This window comes from Myotis nattereri (genome assembly GCF_964212035.1).
Source record: "Myotis nattereri genome assembly, chromosome: 2".
Lineage (NCBI taxonomy): Eukaryota > Metazoa > Chordata > Mammalia > Chiroptera > Vespertilionidae > Myotis > Myotis nattereri.
This window is the reverse complement of record NC_138076.1, coordinates 30937064-30954266: the sequence shown is the minus strand read 5'-3', so window position 1 is coordinate 30954266 and position 17203 is coordinate 30937064. Positions and strand designations below refer to the sequence as shown.

The 17203-nt window shown below is 46.1% G+C and overlaps 2 protein-coding genes across 6 annotated transcripts in view; one reads left to right on the top strand and one right to left on the bottom strand.

The window, feature by feature from the left end:
- The window catches only part of CARS2 (cysteinyl-tRNA synthetase 2, mitochondrial), a gene marked incomplete at its 5' end in the record, with an annotated part of 34681 nt that extends 33670 nt beyond the window's left edge, over positions 1-1011 (bottom strand). The window contains 2 exons of one of the 3 annotated variants that reach the window (XM_081084475.1): positions 174-224; positions 788-1011. In XM_081084475.1, the coding sequence (XP_080940601.1) occupies positions 174-224; positions 788-1011 (275 nt within the window). Of the gene's footprint in view, positions 1-173; positions 225-787 lie in introns of those variants that run through there. The other 2 variants (XM_081084476.1, XM_081084477.1) reach the window with 2 other exon arrangements.
- A 5685-nt stretch (positions 1012-6696) lies between these two features.
- On the top strand, positions 6697-12473 carry ING1 (inhibitor of growth family member 1). Of its 3 annotated transcripts, XM_081084472.1 has the most exons (3): positions 8451-8612; positions 9349-9563; positions 11522-12473. In XM_081084472.1, the coding sequence occupies exons 2-3, from the start codon at positions 9422-9424 to the stop codon at positions 12223-12225; spliced, it is 846 nt and encodes a 281-aa protein (XP_080940598.1). In that variant the 5' UTR covers positions 8451-8612; positions 9349-9421; the 3' UTR covers positions 12226-12473. The 3 variants fall into 3 exon arrangements, with proteins under 3 accessions (XP_080940599.1, XP_080940600.1, XP_080940598.1); XM_081084473.1 differs by lacking the exons at positions 8451-8612; positions 9349-9563 and adding an exon at positions 6697-6992; XM_081084474.1 differs by lacking the exon at positions 9349-9563 and having other exon boundaries at positions 8450-8612.
- Positions 12474-17203: the final 4730 nt, after the last annotated feature.

The window sequence follows — 17203 nt, the reverse complement described above, 5'->3', positions numbered from 1 at the left end:
TAAGTGTTTAGAACTGTGACAAGAGCCAAATGAGACTGTAACACCTGTGCTGCCCACACTGCCTGGAATATAGCAATTATTCAGTATTCTTACGCAGACACTTGAGAGATGAAAAAACCGGCAAAAGGCTTTTCTTTCCCAAATACATGAAAATTCCCATTGAGGACACTCACCAAGCATGGCCAAGGTGTGCGTGATCATAAACAGTTGGTCCACAGCTATACCTAGGAACAAAGTTAAAATACGTCATGTGAAACATATTTGCAAGAGAAGATATCACTTTCTCAACTAGGATCATCATATAACTATGTCTTTTAAAAAATATATATTTTATTGATTTTTTACAAGGGAGAGGGATAGAGAGTTAGAAACATCAATGAGAAACATGGATCAGCTGTCTCCTGCACACCCGCTACTGGGGACGTGCCTGCAACCAAGGCACATGCCCTTGACCGGAATCGAACCCGGGACCAATCAGTCCCCAGGCCGACGCTCTATCCACTGAGCCAAACCGGTTCGGGCAACCATGTCTTTTTTTATTTTCTTTTTTCAAGTAACCACTTTTGTGGAATGTACAGCTGGGAATATAGTATTACTTGACTTGCTAGCTTCATACCAACATCCTGTCATTTCACTGTGACTATACCATGGTGCCATGTATTTTATTATTTACTAAATGGTTTCCACCTGAGAGCCCGACCCCGCTCTCCACACAAAACGCTCAGCCCACAGTCCTCCCCGCCCCGCCTCCCCGCGAACCTCGCTCCCCACAGTCCCCGGGAGCTACCAGGAGGCGGCGTCCGCGCTGCCCACGATTAAAGGGTCCTTTCTCAGGGTGAGGCTGTTGTACACCTTGACGCCCGTATCGTGGCCTTCAGGCTGCAGCCAGCCCCGCCCGCGCGCCCCGGACACCGCCCGCTCCGGCCCCGGCCCCGGCCCCGGCCCCGGCCGCGGGCCCAGTGAGGCCGGGAGCAGCCGAGCGCCCAGACTGGCCACGCGCACTCGCAGCATGACAGGCCCGCGAGCCACCCGGAACCAGAGGACCAGGGCAGCTTGGGAGCGCGCCACGCCCACCCCAAGGCCCCGCCCACTCGGGAGGGACCGCCCCGCCCACGCCCCGCCCACCCCCGAAGGCGGCCGACACGGCCCCGCCCAGCCCGGAAGGTCCCCGGTCGGGCCCCGCCCTCCCCGAAAGGGGACGGACGCGGCCACCTCCACCCCGGAATGGGCCCGCCCAGCTCCCGCCCACCCCGGAAGAGGACCAGGCACCGCCGCGCCCATCCCGGAAAGGACTGGGTCCGGCTCCCCCCACCCCGGGTTAGCCGCCGGGAAGCGCCGGCTCCGCCTCCGCCTGGCCAGTCGGCGCCCGCCGGAGCGCTGGGGGAGGGGAGGGGCGCCGGGGGGACGGCGTCGGTGCCGGGGCCGCGGGGAGGGGTGTTCTCTCCCGCCCCGGGGAGGGACGCCCCCTTATCTGAGCAGATCGCGGACGTGGTATGAACCCGGGCGCGGGAAGGCTCTGGGAGCCGGAGTTCACGGTACGGGACCGGCCGCCGGTTCTCGCGTGTTCGCGAAGCACGTTTGCACCCCAACGTGGACACAGGTTTGCCCCTCGATAGACGCGCTCACCCGGAGCATGTTTGCATCCCCAACACACCCTGTCTCAGTCTCCGCGTGGAAGACCAAAGCTAGGAAAGCACCCGTTCACCAAGTACCAGTACACGTGGTAGGAAACGTCTGCTTGGGATTCATTTTAAGGTTAAAAGATCATCTAGTCTCTCAAGAACAAAAACATTCTGAATTGCGGTTTCAGTGGGACTTTTTAAAGGCGGATTCACTTGAAGTTACTTTCAAATTATCTCGACAAACGTGCCCCTGTTAATATCTTGCAAAACAGTGTTACAAAAATAAACACACAGAAATCTTTGCTCTTGCGGTCCTTAAAGAGCACGGCGACTTCTCAGTTCTTTGGGGGCGGTTGTTTTGTTAATTCTATTGAAAGACAAATCAGTATGTTCCTAAAGCATTAAAATAAATTTTTTTTTTGATCCCTGGAGTCTAACTGTTTCAAGCTGAACTGTACCCTAATGTAAATTATGTTCTATGCATAACACTAAAATGTTAGAACCTGTTGCTGTGAATTAGGAGACCACGACATCAAAGCTAAGCGGTGCTCCCTGACTACTCGGAGTTCTCCTGGAGTACTGTCCTCTCCTCACTGCCTGTGTCCTTACCTCGGTGTTATTTTGCAGTGACTCTTGTTTCTAGTACAATGTGCATATTTCTCTCCCTGAGTACTTTATAGATTGTAAAGTCTTTTGAATCTTGAACTGTACCAGCACTAAATTCAGAAAAGGGTTGCTGAATTAATCTGATGAAATCCGTTGTGCATCTGGGAAGAAATTTGGGTGGTAAAATACCTGGTAGAGCCCGGCCTGCACGGCTCAATGGTTGAGCATCGACCTATGAACCAGGAGGTCACGGTTCGATTCCCGGTCAGGGCCCGGATTTCGGACTTGTTCCCCAGTGTGGGGCATGCTGGAAGCAACCGATCAATAATTCTCTGTCATCATTAATGTTTCTCTCTCTCCCTTCCTCTCTGAAATCAGTAACTTAAAAAAAAAAAAAGTATGAAACATGCCAGGTGCATTTAAAAAAAAATACCTGTTAGAGGAAGCTCTAATCCAATTATTAGGTGTGCCAGTAAAATAAGAAAATGAACAAAAGGCTTGATTGCAATCTGTGAGAACACAGAATTCAAGGGAAAAACTGGAGGTTTTGAAAACAGATTTAATAACATTGTAGACCAAATCCTGCACACAATCTGGATAGCTGCAGTGTTTGAACTGGTCATAGAAGTCATGACTTTTAAATTAACAATGTATCTTCTGTCTTAAGAAAACTGGTCATGCAATGGGTTCAGCCTTTGACTTGCAGCAATTCTACCTTTTAATTTGGGAGGGAAGCAAAACAATTACAAGCATAATTCATTATTTAACGATTGTTAAAAATATGACTTCTTTTGCAGGTTGAATATTAAGGTAAAGTAAAAGTGACTGGGAAGATTATATACCAAAAAGGAGGATCTTGTTCATTTGAAATGACCCCCTCCCTAATCTAGGTCAGAACAAGGAAGTGTATTAAAAGAAATCATTCCAAAATATCATAAATGCCATTTCTTAGTCCTTAAATGACAACAAAAAATGTAGTTCTCAGTATTACATTTTCTTGCAAGGCAAAATCTTGTAAATCCAAAGTAGAAAAGACAATGGGCATTTCAAGTTTGAAATGAATGTGTTGATTTATTTTTTAAGCAGCTCAAAACATAATTATATATTTATCTCTTATCTTTTACTCCCTTAGGTATGAGCATCTTCAGTTAAACTAGAAATATCATTTTAGAAAAATATATTACTCTCTATCTACACTCCAAAGAGCAACTGAAACAACCAAGATTCTTCAATGTATCTTCAAAATTAAACACTTTTCCTTAGTGGTATATGTATTGCAAATGCATGATCACAGTTCATTCTTTTAGCTATTGGTCTTCTAACCTTGTTAAGAAAACAGTGAAGTCATTCACTGTTTTCTAAAGCAGCGGTTCTCAACCTGTGGGTCGCGACCCCTTTGGCGGTCAAAAGACCCTTTCACAGGGGTCGCCTAAGACCATCCTACATCGCAGATATTTACATTACGATTCATAACAGTAGCAACATTACAGTTAAGTAGCAACGAAAATAATTTTATGGTTGGGTCACAACATGAGGAACTGTATTTAAAGGGCCAGAAGGTTGAGAACCACTGTAAATCTAAAGGAATATCTTTTTATAATTTTATAAAGTTAATAAATATTTTCTGACTTCTTACCCAAAGGGGTAAATTACATGTCTTATGGAATGTAAGCTCCTTATTTGCTACTGTATCCCCAGGGCATAGAACAGTAGCTAGATAGAACATGGTAGGCATCACTCATTAAATATTTCTTATGGAATGAGTAAGATGTTTTTGTTTTAAGTGTCTGTAAAGTCCATGAAATATGAGAGCAATCATTATTCAGATAGTATCCTGACTTTTAGAAAAGATAACCATGTCCAAATTCCAGCTTGACTGTCGTTAGAAGGAATAAATGATTTCTAACCTTAAGTTCATATAAACACTACTCGGTCAAGAGCCAATGAATGCAAGAGAGAGAACCTATCTCTCTCTCTTGCTGTTGTACTTTAAAACTGCTTGCATGGCCCTAGCTGGTTTGGCTCAGTGGATAGAGCCTCGACCTGAGGACTAAAGGGTCCCGGGTTCGATTCTGGTCAAGGGCACCCATACCTTGTTTGCAGGTTCCGAGGTAACCAATCGTTGTTTCTCTCACATGGATCTTTCCCTCTCCCACTCCCTCTAAAAGAGGAAGAAAAAAAAAGCAATGGAAAAATATCCTCTGTGAGAACAAAACAAAAATAAGACAATAAAACTGCTTGCACGCTTAGAGGAAAATTTATAGTTGTTCTTATTCAACTTTGTACTCTCTTTATTCCGTGCAAAACATCCATTTCCACATAATGTCATAATATTAGTCCTTGTGCAGACCAATAAATTTTGTTGTATGAAATGAAACTTTCCTTGTGATGTGCTTTTAACTGGGCCAAGACTGGAAAACGTGTGAATCTTTAAGTAAAATAACAGTCATTTCCCCAAATATCAAAGTGAACGTCCTCCAGATGTGGGGCTTGGATGAGGGAATGTAAATAAGAGTGAAGAACAAACCCATTTACTTCAAAGTGTAAATATTATCCGTCGTTTGTCGCCGTAGTAACAAACGTTCCAATGTAAACAATCCATTTCGAGTGACAGAACAGCTCCATTTAGCCTCATTTGTTGTACTGGTATCATATCACAAGATGCCCTTCGGGTCGCTGGAAAGAGCACCACTGCGGATAATACCCAATCCAACTTCACAAAAATTGGATTGGCCGGAAATATTCCTGGATTGCATGTAGGAATTTTAAGTAAACTCCCAAAGGCCTTGATTGCCACATTGTTGGGTCACGAACACCCCGAATCTCAATCCTAGAACTGCGTCCGATAGACCTGCAATGTAATTATTTTATGTCTACACGGTGCACCCTACACATATGGCAACAGGGCAGCCCCGGAGTAATGGGTGAAACCTTCTGAATTAATAAATGGGAGGAAACGCGGAGCCCTGCCCTGGCCCGGCGTCGGCAGAGACGTCACGAGGCTGAGGCTAATTTACAGAGACGACGACCAGACAACCGCGCACCTTGGGGAAGACGGGGCGCGCGGACTGCAGAGGAGGACGGGCGGGAAGCGCGGGCCACCGCGTCGGGCGGCCGCGGCCAGGAAGGACGCGCAGCGGCGCAGGCCGGGAACGGCGGACAAAGGCGGGGTGGCCACGCCCACCAGGCGGAATCTCTGACGTAAGGGGCGGGCCTGTGCGCCGGCCCGTCGTCCAGGCAACGGGATAGTCTGTGCCTCGGCTTTTTAAAAAGACCCAAATCTGGGAGTTCGGGGTGCGGAGAGGAGCCACTGGGGAGGGGAGGCCGAGACAGCACAGAAAGAGACCCCAGGACCCCGGAGACGCCTGTCCGGCTTAGGTCTAGGTGTCTTTCCCGAAGTGAAGGAGCGGAGTTTGAGAGCAGATTGCAGAGCTCAGGCTGCAAGGGGTCGAGGTCACCCGCCCTCTGCGACGGCCCGGCCGGAAGCAGTTCCCCTCGCGGGCCCCTTTGTCTCCAGACCGCTCGGTGCTGGGCTCTGGCCGGTGACACAAAGGGAGCGCGGTGAGGACCGCGCAGGCGCGCGAGCCGCCGAGATTGCTGGGAGTGGTGGTCCGGCCATGAAAGGGTAGGTGTCCCGCGCGGGCCAGCGGCCGCCCTGGCCATCCAAGTGCGCATGAGCCACCACTTCCGCCCCGCTCGGGCCGCCCAGTCTCCACCCCTCCGCAGGACGCGGGTTTCTAGTACTGTACTGTGTAGTAAAGAGCCCTGGAGGAGCTCTCCGACCTCGTCCCGCCTTCTCTTCATGTTGATTGGGCCACTGACATAAAGGCGGCAGTGGACTGGCTCACGGAGTTGTCAGTCTGTTCCGAGACGTATATATACCCCTGCTGCGCGGTGGGCACTAGAGATTGAGGGGCTGAGTGGGAGAAGCTGGAGACTGCCTAGGCGTGCGATGATCTCGAGGCGGCGGTCCTGCGGCTGGGCCGGTTCCGTCTGGGTCTTGGGTGGGTCTGGCTGCCACCCCGCGTCACCCGGCAGGCATGCAGCGGTGCCGAACAGGCTCTGCGTCCACGTACGAAACTCATAGTAAAGTTTGCGCCTCCTCTGCCGCCTCTTGCCCCCGCGACCCCCGCCCCGGCAAAGGTGACAGACAAAGCCACACCCCCGCGAGGCAGGGCCGGTGAGGGGCGTGAATGCGGCGGGGGCGGGGCCCGCGGGGAGGGGGCAGCGGGGGGTGACGGAGCGCATGCGCTGTGCGGGGGGCCGAATGTTTCCCAAGTGTTTGAAACTGGTATTTGGGTTTTCCACGTTGGACAAGTGCGGCGCGGCGGGCAGCGCGCTCCCCTTCCCGCGCTCGCTCGGCCCGGCCCCGGCCCCTGCGCCGGGGTGCGCGCCCGCACGCCCGCCCGCGCCCGCCCCGCGCCCGAGGCCGCGGAGCGCTGGCCCGGCCCGCCCGCGCCGGGTCCCCGGGCCCAGGCGGCGCGGCTCGCAGATGTAGCGGCGCGGGGCCGGCAGGAGGGGGGACGCCGGCGGGCGGGAGGTTTGCATTTTGCAGGGCTGGGCTCCGAGGGGGCGGGGGCTGGAGGAAGCGGAAAGCCGCGCCGAGTCGCCGGGGATCTCGGTGAACCATGTTGAGCCCTGCCAACGGGGAGCAGATCCACCTGGTGAACTATGTGGAGGACTACCTGGACTCCATCGAGTCTCTGCCTTTCGACCTGCAGAGAAACGTATCGCTGATGCGGGAGATCGACGCGAAATACCAAGGTACGGCGGGATGGATGGGCGGGGGCGGCCGCTCCATCCCCGCGGGTCGCGGCTCGCCGCGGGGCCGCGGGTCGTCCTGTTCCCTTCCCGGGGAGCCCTGGGCCCCTGGCGGCGGCTCTGCCCCGGCAGGAACAAAAGGTCTGGAGCGTCTTTGATTCTCCAAGGTCCTTGTGCGCAAAGCCGGGACACGGAGGAGGAAGGAGAAATGAGAGGTCTCAATGCCAGGCTGCGCGAGCAAAGCGCTCTTTGTAGTGAAGTGACGAGGCGGGGTGCTGCGGGGGAGGGGGCTCAGGGGCGCAGGCTACGGCGCAGGAGGAGGGATGTGCCGCGTTCGCTGGGGCCGAGGGGCGCAGGGATGGGGCTACGCGCAGGGCTGCTGGGAGGGCGCTGCGGACGAGGGGTCCCTGGCCCTGCTCGCCATCTCCGGAGCCGCCTCCACCCGGTCCCGAATCTGTTATATAAAGTCTAGGGTCGGTACTATGCGCGGTGTGGCCCCGGTCGCCCCCACCCAGTCCCCCCCGACTCTCCCGCGGCGCTGGACACCGAGTGAGGGACGACACGGCCGGGTGTAGTTAGCAGAGGGCCAGGGCTTTCTTCCGTGCGTACAGCCGGGAAGGGAGGGGAGGATGAGGCAGGTCGACCATCTGTGCTGTGCTCAGGGGGCGTGCGCTTAGACCAGGGGCTTGGAGAGGAACCTGGCACGGGAGAGGACCTGTGGGTCGTCGTCTGCAGCCCCGGCCGCCCAGAGTGCCAGGGAGAAGCGGAGGGCTCATGTCCGCTGGGAATTGTTGGCTGTTGGGGAAACTTTCCTGCCAGGTCAGGCATGGCATGGGGGCTCTGTTTGGAACGTAGGTCGTCACTCGGAGTTTACTCCTGTTTACAAGGCTGCGCAGCAGGGAAACGGAAGAGTGGGGGGAGGTGGGGAGCCTTCGGCAGCCGCGAAACGCACAGAAGTCTCCTCTCCGCGAGGCGCCCCTGCGCGCTCTACCAGAAACTCGGTTTCGCAGCGACATTTATAAGAGGCCTATTAGCATATTGGGAACGTCCCGCTTCAACATTCTTTTGATTGGCTGTGGCGTCCCCATGGAATGTCCTTATCAGTCCGCTCCTGAGCCATTGGTCGCCGGGCCGGATGGGGGCGGGCCTTGCGCTGTGACTGGCACCGATCCGTGTTTCCGCGGCCTTCTTTTTTCTCTTTCGTGGAGGGGCTGGGAGGAGGGAGGAGGTTGAATTGATTTGAATGTCTTCGGGTCGCCCGGCTTCCGGCCTTGGATTGGCTATCAGCGCTGCGGGGTGGGCCGTGTTCCCCAGTTCTGCTCCGTGATTTGCTCCCCGTCTGGCCTCCGCCTGCGGCCCGATGACCCCCCATAGGCGGTGGTTCCCGGGGCGGGGTGCGTCGCCCGCTGGACGCCTCCCCATTGGCCTGGTGATGGCCCCGCCCTGACCCTAGGGGGACCGGAGCCAGGCAACTTCCGGCCGCGGAGCAATGGCGGTGCCCCGGTGCCGGGGGCAAGGTTTGTCAGCTGTGTTCCTGGCTCCACCGAGGACGAAGCATATGCCTCCCACCCCGGCCCCAGGGACCCGCGGGACAGGCCAGCGGCCGCGAGGAACGGGGGAAACGTGAGTGACCCGGGAGCTGTCGGTGCCCGGGATGGCTCGGGTAGTGCAGTGATTGAAGAACCGGGGTATTTGTGTTTGGCGGCCTTTGCAGAATTCGTGGTCACTGGCACTGTCAATCAGCACTTTCCTAGATGACGAAAAAAAAAAAGCGTCTTCTAAAAATGTCCTGACATCCACGTCGTACCCCTTAAAGATACTTCCTTCTTTACTCCTATGAAGAAACCTGTCGCTGTTCAGTGAATACATGCTGCGGCCCTTATTTGACTCCGGAGAGAATGAATCCCACCCCACCCGGCACCTCTGAAGCAGCGCTGTTGAGTGAGCTGTAAAGCCTAACCCGTCATGATAATAGTCAGAACACATTGGGTTGGCACTTACTATAAATGCAGCATAGTTCTAAAAAATTAATAAAGACCTGTGTTGCAAGTCAAAGTTGCTTAACAGTCTTTTGCTTAGTGTGCATCAGTTGGAGATTAATTCCTAAGGATGGATTATAATCTGCCAATTTTAAATGGCCTTTGAGGTTATTCTTGAATTATTGGATTCAAAATTATGTTTGAATTATTTTTCAAGTGTTATTTTTTAAGTCCTGCCTAACCACCCACCATGGGAAGTCAGCTTCATAAAGGACTTAAGTGCAAACCTTATGTAAAAATTAAAATACATTTCTGATCATTGGAAAGGTCAGATTAAATTTTGCTGAATTCTTATTTAAACCTTAACATTTCTTTCGTAGTGCCATTGCTTTCCCACAGTAATGTTGCTGTGGAGCATTTCTAGATGAGAGGGGTCAGCAGCCGTTTGCGCTGATGGGGCTGAAGAAACGGGTTTCCTGGCCAGATGCCTCCCTGGTTGGCACTGGTGTTCCTCCTGACAGACATGTGAACTTGCACGGCTCTGTTAATAGAGTACTTTGCTTGGGGCATCCAAGAGATACATACCATTATGAAGGTAACAATTACTTATTGCTAATGTGATGTTTGTTTCTTTCCTGCAAGAGAGGCTTCACATGAATGTAAGCTTGCTTGTGATATAAAAGAAGCTGTATTTATTAAAATTTTAAATTAGCCATATGGTAGAATTGTCCTCTTTTCTATGAAATGTTAAAACTGTCTCTAGAAATTTGGCTACTTATTAAGCCAAATGATAGTTTTGTAATGTGCAGTTTGTTTAAAAATAAATGGCAGAAACTCATTTTAAGATGAAATAGAACTTGGGTTAAGTGGGGCATAGCTATTTATTTTCAGAATTAATTACTGTAAGAGACTGTAAGGCTGTGGCATTCCTCCTTCCTGGTGAGAGACTGTCTTCGAACAGCCCTTTCACAAGGGGCACCTCAGACCATCGGAAAACATATATAATTACATGTTGTTTTTGTGATTGATCACTATGCCTTAATTATGTTCAATTTGTAACAATGAAATTGGGGGTCACCACAACATGAGGAACTGTATCAAAGGGTCGTGGCATTAGGAAGGTTGAGAACCACTGGTCTACATTGTTTCTCTAAAATATCTTCAGTGCTATTTTGTTTAAGAATATAGCCTGGAAAATAATACTTACAGTTTAGGTAAACTTCAGTGTTTGCCTAAGTTCATATGTTTACCCTAATTTTAGATTTATCCCTTATAACTATTTGGAAATTAAACCTGGGCGATAGCCACATTTTATACATTTTCTCCCCACATCCCCACATCTCCACATGCACACTTCATAATGGAGAGTAGGATTCCCTGGTTTTGAGAGCCTGAAAAAGGTTTTCAGGAGAAAAGTCTGATACTATCTAACTGTACTATTTGGGGAAATAACTGGAAATTTCTACCTGTGTATTTAGGCTTTTGGCAAGAATGTTTATTTTCCTTATTTCAGTCAGATTTTTTAACAGCTTTTATTTCTTGAGAAATTGCCTAGTTACATTTTAAGTTCACATATACTGTCTTCCTACCTGTCTGAGAAGATTTACATTTATTTTTAATTTATTTTAGTTATGTTTTACAATCTGTAGCTATAAATGTATTATTATTTAAGCAGTAAATGCAAAAGCAAAATCAGCAAGGCCAGATTGTCAAACCTTTCTTGTTTTCAGTAATACATGCTAGGATGAAAGTGATGCGACTGATAAATTGAAGCTCTGGATTATAAGTAACATTTATTTTTATTTATTATATAAATCCTCACCTGAGGATATTTTTCTGTTGCTTTTTAGAGAGTGGAAGGGAGGAGGGAGTAGGAGAGAGAGATAGAAATATTGATATGAGAGAGACACATTGATTGGTTGCCTCTGGCCTGAGCCCCAACCTGGGCCAGGGATGGAACCTGCCACCCAGGTACATGCCCTTGACCAGGAATTGAACCCAAGACCTTTCAGTATTTTGGCCGACACTCTTAACTACTGAACACCAGCAAGGGCATAAGTAATATTATATACATGCTGTAATCTCATAGGGTATTGTGGACATTAGTACATAAAATAAAAGGAATAAAGGCCTTTAATTATTAGAAAATATTTGAATAAAAACAATGGAAATATAGAACATAGTCACAAATTTTATTGAAAATAAAAATTTGGACCCCAGCGCTTCATCTAAATGTGAACTTTCCCCCTAATTGCCCATCCCAGGAGTATTTGTTACTTACGCTTCTGCACACACACAGAATCCCTTGGAGAACTTTGGCACTATGCTAAATGAGAACTGTGTTGACATTTGTATTTAGTTCCAGGGATTTTTTTCAACAGGAAAAAGAAAAGATCTGCTGAGAGGGTATACAAGTTATCAGATTTTTCATACTAAGAAGCCTTGCATTGATTATTTCTGTGCTTTGCAATTACATTTTCATAGACTAGAGAATTAAATAAAAAGCTTGATAATGTTATAGTGTGGGTGTAATGCTTACTTTTTCCTTTGCAGAAATCCTGAAGGAGCTAGATGAGTATTACGAGAAGTTTAAGCGGGAGACGGACAGCAACCAGAAGAGGAGAGCGTTGCACTGCATTCAGAGAGCCCTGATCCGCAGCCAGGAGCTGGGCGACGAGAAGATCCAGATTGTGAGTCAGATGGTGGAGCTGGTGGAGAACAGGACCAGGCAGGTGGACAGTCACGTGGAACTCTTTGAGGCACACCAAGAGGTCAACGACACCACTGGCCACAGTGGCAAAGCCGGCCAGGATAAGTCCAAGAACGAGACAATCACACAGGCAGAAAAGCCCAATAACAAGAGGTCTCGGAGACAGCGCAATAATGAAAATCGGGAGAATGCAGCCAATAATCACGATCATGATGACATCACCTCAGGAACGCCTAAGGAGAAGAAAGCAAAGGCCTCCAAGAAGAAGAAACGCTCCAAGGCCAAAGCAGAGAGGGAAGCATCCCCTGCAGACCTTCCCATCGACCCGAACGAGCCCACGTACTGTCTGTGCAATCAGGTCTCCTATGGAGAAATGATCGGCTGTGACAATGACGAGTGCCCCATCGAGTGGTTCCACTTCTCCTGTGTAGGACTGAATCATAAACCAAAGGGCAAGTGGTACTGTCCCAAGTGTCGAGGGGAGAACGAGAAAACAATGGACAAAGCCCTGGAGAAATCCAAAAAGGAGAGGGCTTATAACAGGTAGTTGGTGGACCTTGCTGAACAGGGAGGAGAACTAAGCCAGTGTATTTATTACATTGCCACCTTTGGTGAGGCGCAAAGACTGTACAATGTATATTTTTAAAGAATGTTAGAAAAGGAGCCATTCCTTTTGTAGGGATGGCAGTGATTCTCTGCCTTTTGTTTTCGTTGGTACACGTGTAACGAAAGTGGTCTGTGGATCAACATTTTAGAAACTTACAAATATAGGTTTGAATTAAACACTCAAGTGAGTCTCAGACTGTTGTTTCTTTTTTTTTGGCTGGGAAGTTGATTTGGAAGCAACCTAACACATTAAATGTAAAAAGAAAAGATTCATTTAGCTACTGTTTTATTTTAACAAGAATAATGTTACTTCAGGAACAAATTTTTAAAAAATTAGCCAAGTTGCTAAATCTTCTTGCTATCATAATATATATCCATATAACAATTCAATAAAAAGGTTTCAAGTTTAAAGATTATTTTATCAAAAGGTAAATTGCCATTTTACATGATAAACATTTTATATTCTGTCATGTTACCCCAAATGGCCAGATTTAAATGATTGGGTACATTTTTTATTAAGCCAAGTAGAAGTGGTCTAGTCATGGAATTTCAAAATCATGCTTTTGCTATTACACATCCTAGTGTAGCGTATTTAATTTTTATAGGGTATATAAATGTGCATTTCCAAGTGAACTTGCACTTGCTGTATTATAATCAGAAGTGCAGCCAGATGCCATTGTGAAATGAAGGTGTGTTCCCTGCTATGTGCATGAGAGCTGTATAGAAGTGACATCAAGAAATAAATGAAATTTAGCTAGTTCCTCTAGCAGTATATTTAATTTTGACATAAGTGATTTTTAAATTTTTATCTTAAAAATTGGTACACCAGCAGTTTAGACAAAGCCTTAAGCAAAATTTTGTATTATTGTTCTCACTTATTAATGAAGTAGAAGTTACATAATTGCTGGCAAATAAATGTCAAAAGAGTATATATCAAGACCAGGAGTTGGAAAAGTATTGCCCACAGGCCAAATCCAGCCCTCCCCCCGTTTTTGTATGTCTGTGAGCCAAGAATGATCTTTACATTGTTAAATGGTTAAAAAAAAAAAAAATCAAAAGAATTCTATTTTGTGACACATGAAAATTATATGAAATTCAAATTTTAGTGTCCATAAATAAAGTTTTATTGGCACACAGCCATGCTCATTCACTTACACATTGTCTGTGGCTGTTTTTGTACAATGGCAGAGTTGAGTGGCTGTGACAGAAAGATCATATGACCACAAAGCTGAAAATACTTTTATTTTCTGGCCCTGAGTTTGCTGACTTGGTTTAGACTAACTTTTTGCATGATAATCTGTGTCCTTATCTGCCCGTTTATTGAAAGGGGATTTCCATATCTAAGTGAGACATGAGTCACTTTACCCATATATTGCAGAGAATTAGTATCTCTCCATAGTTGTTCTACATCCTCTATGAAGCTGCCATAAGGAAGCTTTGAGTAACCACTGCAGCATCTAAGAATATATGTGGCATTTGTTGTAAGTAAAACAAGTTGTTTTTTTATTATTTGATAAACTATTGAGAACTTTGTGTCAAACTTAAAGTGTTCTTACAGTGAATTGCCATTGTAAGGGGCTGTTTGTTAGAGCAATGCAGATTGTACATGATCATACATGAAAATGAACTTTTTGCATATTAGTGCCTACAAATAGGCATTTACTTTCCAGCAAAACTCCAAAACATTTAAAAACCTTGAGTGCTAAAATTTGGTAAGATTTATTTAGACAAACAATAAACAAAAAATACACTATATGAAATAATTTTAAAGTACTTGATAATAATTCAATGATAATAAAAGTAGTTTAAAAGAATCTTTGCTTACATAAAACTACTAATTTTTTATTTCTGTTTTAATTAATTAAAGCTAATAATGAAAATTAAGTTATGGGAGTGAAGATTGAATAGAACATAGTTGCTAATACCAGATTTCTTTGTATTTATTTAGTTTTCGTGTGAACAGTTGTATTAGAGAGAAGCACAGAGAGGCCAAACCTTGCTGTATCTGAATGCATCTTTGTCCCTTAGGGGTTTGATCTTCAATACTTTTGCCTAACTATTGACCCATGGTTTTTCACTTTCAAAAGACCTATTTCACATAGTATGGTTCTGAGAAATAAATGAAGGTAAGTGAATGACACTTGGATGATGTTAATCAAATGCTGGATATTTTTTTCTGCCTTTAATGATGTTTCAATAAGGACAAATGGAGAGGCATTTTTTTTTTTCTTTGAAAAATATGGAACATTATAGAGGCAGGGGTTGGATTTGGCAGTCTTAAATCACTTTTAATTCCCTTGGAAGGAAAAGTTTAAAAATCACAGAAATAGGGGAAGAAAGGGGACATATGTAATACTTTCAACAATAATTATTTTTTAAAAAACCACAGGTAAGTACTTAGTACATCAAGATTTAGACTTTAATTTTTAAATTTATTGATTGATTTTAGAAAGAAAGAGAGAAAGAGAAACATTGATTTGTTGCTCCACTCATTTAAGCATTAATTGCTTGATTCGTGTGTGTGCCCTGACTGGAGATCAAACCCCACAACCTTGGATTATCAGGACTATACTCTAACCAATTGAGCTACCTAGCCAGGGCAAGATTTAGGCTTTAGATATTGATTAAATACAATAAATAGAAAGATCCACGTAACTCTGGGGCAGTGCTAAAAATGGGATTGAATTTTTTTTGAAAATAGATTAGTGAAAAGCTATTGTAGAACACTTGCTTATTTTTTATTAAAACTTTTTAATTGAAGTGTAATTGACAGCATTATTTCCAGGTGTACAACATGATGATTTGATATTGTATGTGTTTTGAAATGATCACAAGTCTAGTTAACATTTGTCATTATATATAGTTAACAATTTTTTTAAAAAACATACATTTTTATTGATTTCAGAGAGGAAGGGAGAGAATTATCAATCAGCTGCCTCCTGCATGCCCCCTACTTGAAATTGAGCCATGATCTCCTGGTTCATAGGTTGGCATTCAATCACTGAGCCACACTGGCTGAGCAACAAAAATTTTTTTAAATCTTGTGATAAGGACTTTAAAAATTTGCTCTCATACACTTTCAAATATGCAACAAAGCATTATTAACTATAGCCACCATGCTATACATTACATCTCCATGACTGATTTTATAACTGGAAGCATGTACTTACCTTGTGACCTTCACCCATTTTACCCACTCCCACCCCTCCCTGCCTTTGGCAACCACCAGTTTCTTATATTTAACTAGAGACCCTATACATGGATTCATGCACTGGTGGGGTCCCACAGCCTGGCCTGTGTCCTCTCACAATCCGGGACCCCTCAGGGGATCTCAGAGAGCCAGTTTCAGCCAAATACCTGCAGGCCAGGCTGAGGGACCCCACCAGTGCACAAATCCATGCACCAGGCCTCTAATATGCATATAAGATCTTTGGTTATTCTCTTTCCACCCTCGCCACTCCCCCTCCCCACTTCCCTCTGAGATTCATCAGTCTGTTCCATGTTTCCAGGCCGGTGGTTTCTGCTCTTGGCGTTGAGCGTCTGCCCCCTGGTGGTCAGTACGCGACATAGCTACCTGCCAGTTGGCCGGTCGCTTAGGCTTTTTATATGTATAGATAACCAAATTATTACAGTTCAGATAGGTTCTAAAATGTTTCCATTAGAATGGAATACTTCATTTAAAACTGAACTAAGGAAATTTGGTTCATTCATTTAACTAGTGTGCATTGAGTAGTCATGGCTGGCATTCCTGGGGCAGGGGGCACAGAGAGGGCTGTACTCCAGGTCCTGAGAAAGAATACTGACTACAGTGACAGGACCCATGGCCACCCACAGAGATATATCCCAGTGACTCAGGCATTGTGGTGTTGTGTTGGTACCCTCGACTATCAGTGGTTACAAGTTCTGAAGTAATAAAGCATTTACCAAAGTAAAAGCCATTTTATTATTACTATATACGTATTTGAGAAAGACTGAGTATTTGAAATAACCTTTTGTGTCATTCATACAGTGTTCTGGGTAAAATGTATCAAGATATTAAACCCTTTCATTAGGCAAAATATGTTAACTTTTCATTAATTTTTTGGCTATGCACTTTTAAAGACTGCTTTTGCAGATCTAGCTTTTCTAGAAGTAATTTATGAATCGTAATCACTGGCATGTATAGAACAAGGTTTTAGGAAAAATCGTCTCCCTCTAGTTTTAGCTTGTAATCCAGTCCTCTTTAATATTTTTGTTGTTTGTGAATCCTGATACGATTTTTTTCCATTGATTTTTAGAGAGGGAGGGAGGGAGGGAGGGAGGGAAGAGAAGATGGAGAGAAAGAGAGAAACGTTGATGTGAAAGAAACACATCAATCAGTTGCTTCCTGCACACACCCTGACAGAGGCCAGGACCTGAACCTGTGACCCTTTGGTGCGTGGGCTGATGCTGACAGTGGTTCTCAACCCTTTAACACAGTTCCTCATGTTGTGGTGACCTGCAACCATAAAATTATTTTCGTTGCTACTTCATAACTGTAATTTTGCTACTGTTATGAATCGTAATGTAAATATCTGATATGCTGCCCTGGCTGGTTTGGCTCAGTGGATAGAGTGTCAGCCTGCGGACTGAAGGGTCCCGGGTTCGATTCCGGTCAAGGGCATGTACCTTGGTTGCAGGCACATCCCCAGTAGGGGGTGTGCAGGAGGCAGCTGATCGATGTTTCTCTCTCATCGATGTTTCTAACTCTCTATCCCTCTCCCTCTCTGTAAAAAATCAATAAAATATATTTAAAAATAAATATCTGATATGCTATATGTGTTTTCCGATGGTCGCGACCCACAGGTTGAGAACCGCTGCACTATGACATCCCAGCCAGGGCCATTCCTCTTTCATTTTGGGGTCCAGGTGGTTTTAGGCGGTTTGGGAAGGTAGACTTT

What these genes read in the sequence shown, in the direction of transcription:
- ING1 (XM_081084472.1), top strand. Translation starts at nt 9,422, where the DNA reads ATGGGGCTGAAGAAACGGGTTTCCTGGCCAGATGCCTCCCTGGTTGGC. An exon ending in AGATACATACCATTATGAAG is followed by an intron (nt 9,564 to 11,521) that starts GTAACAATTACT and finishes TTTCCTTTGCAG; the next exon opens with AAATCCTGAAGGAGCTAGAT.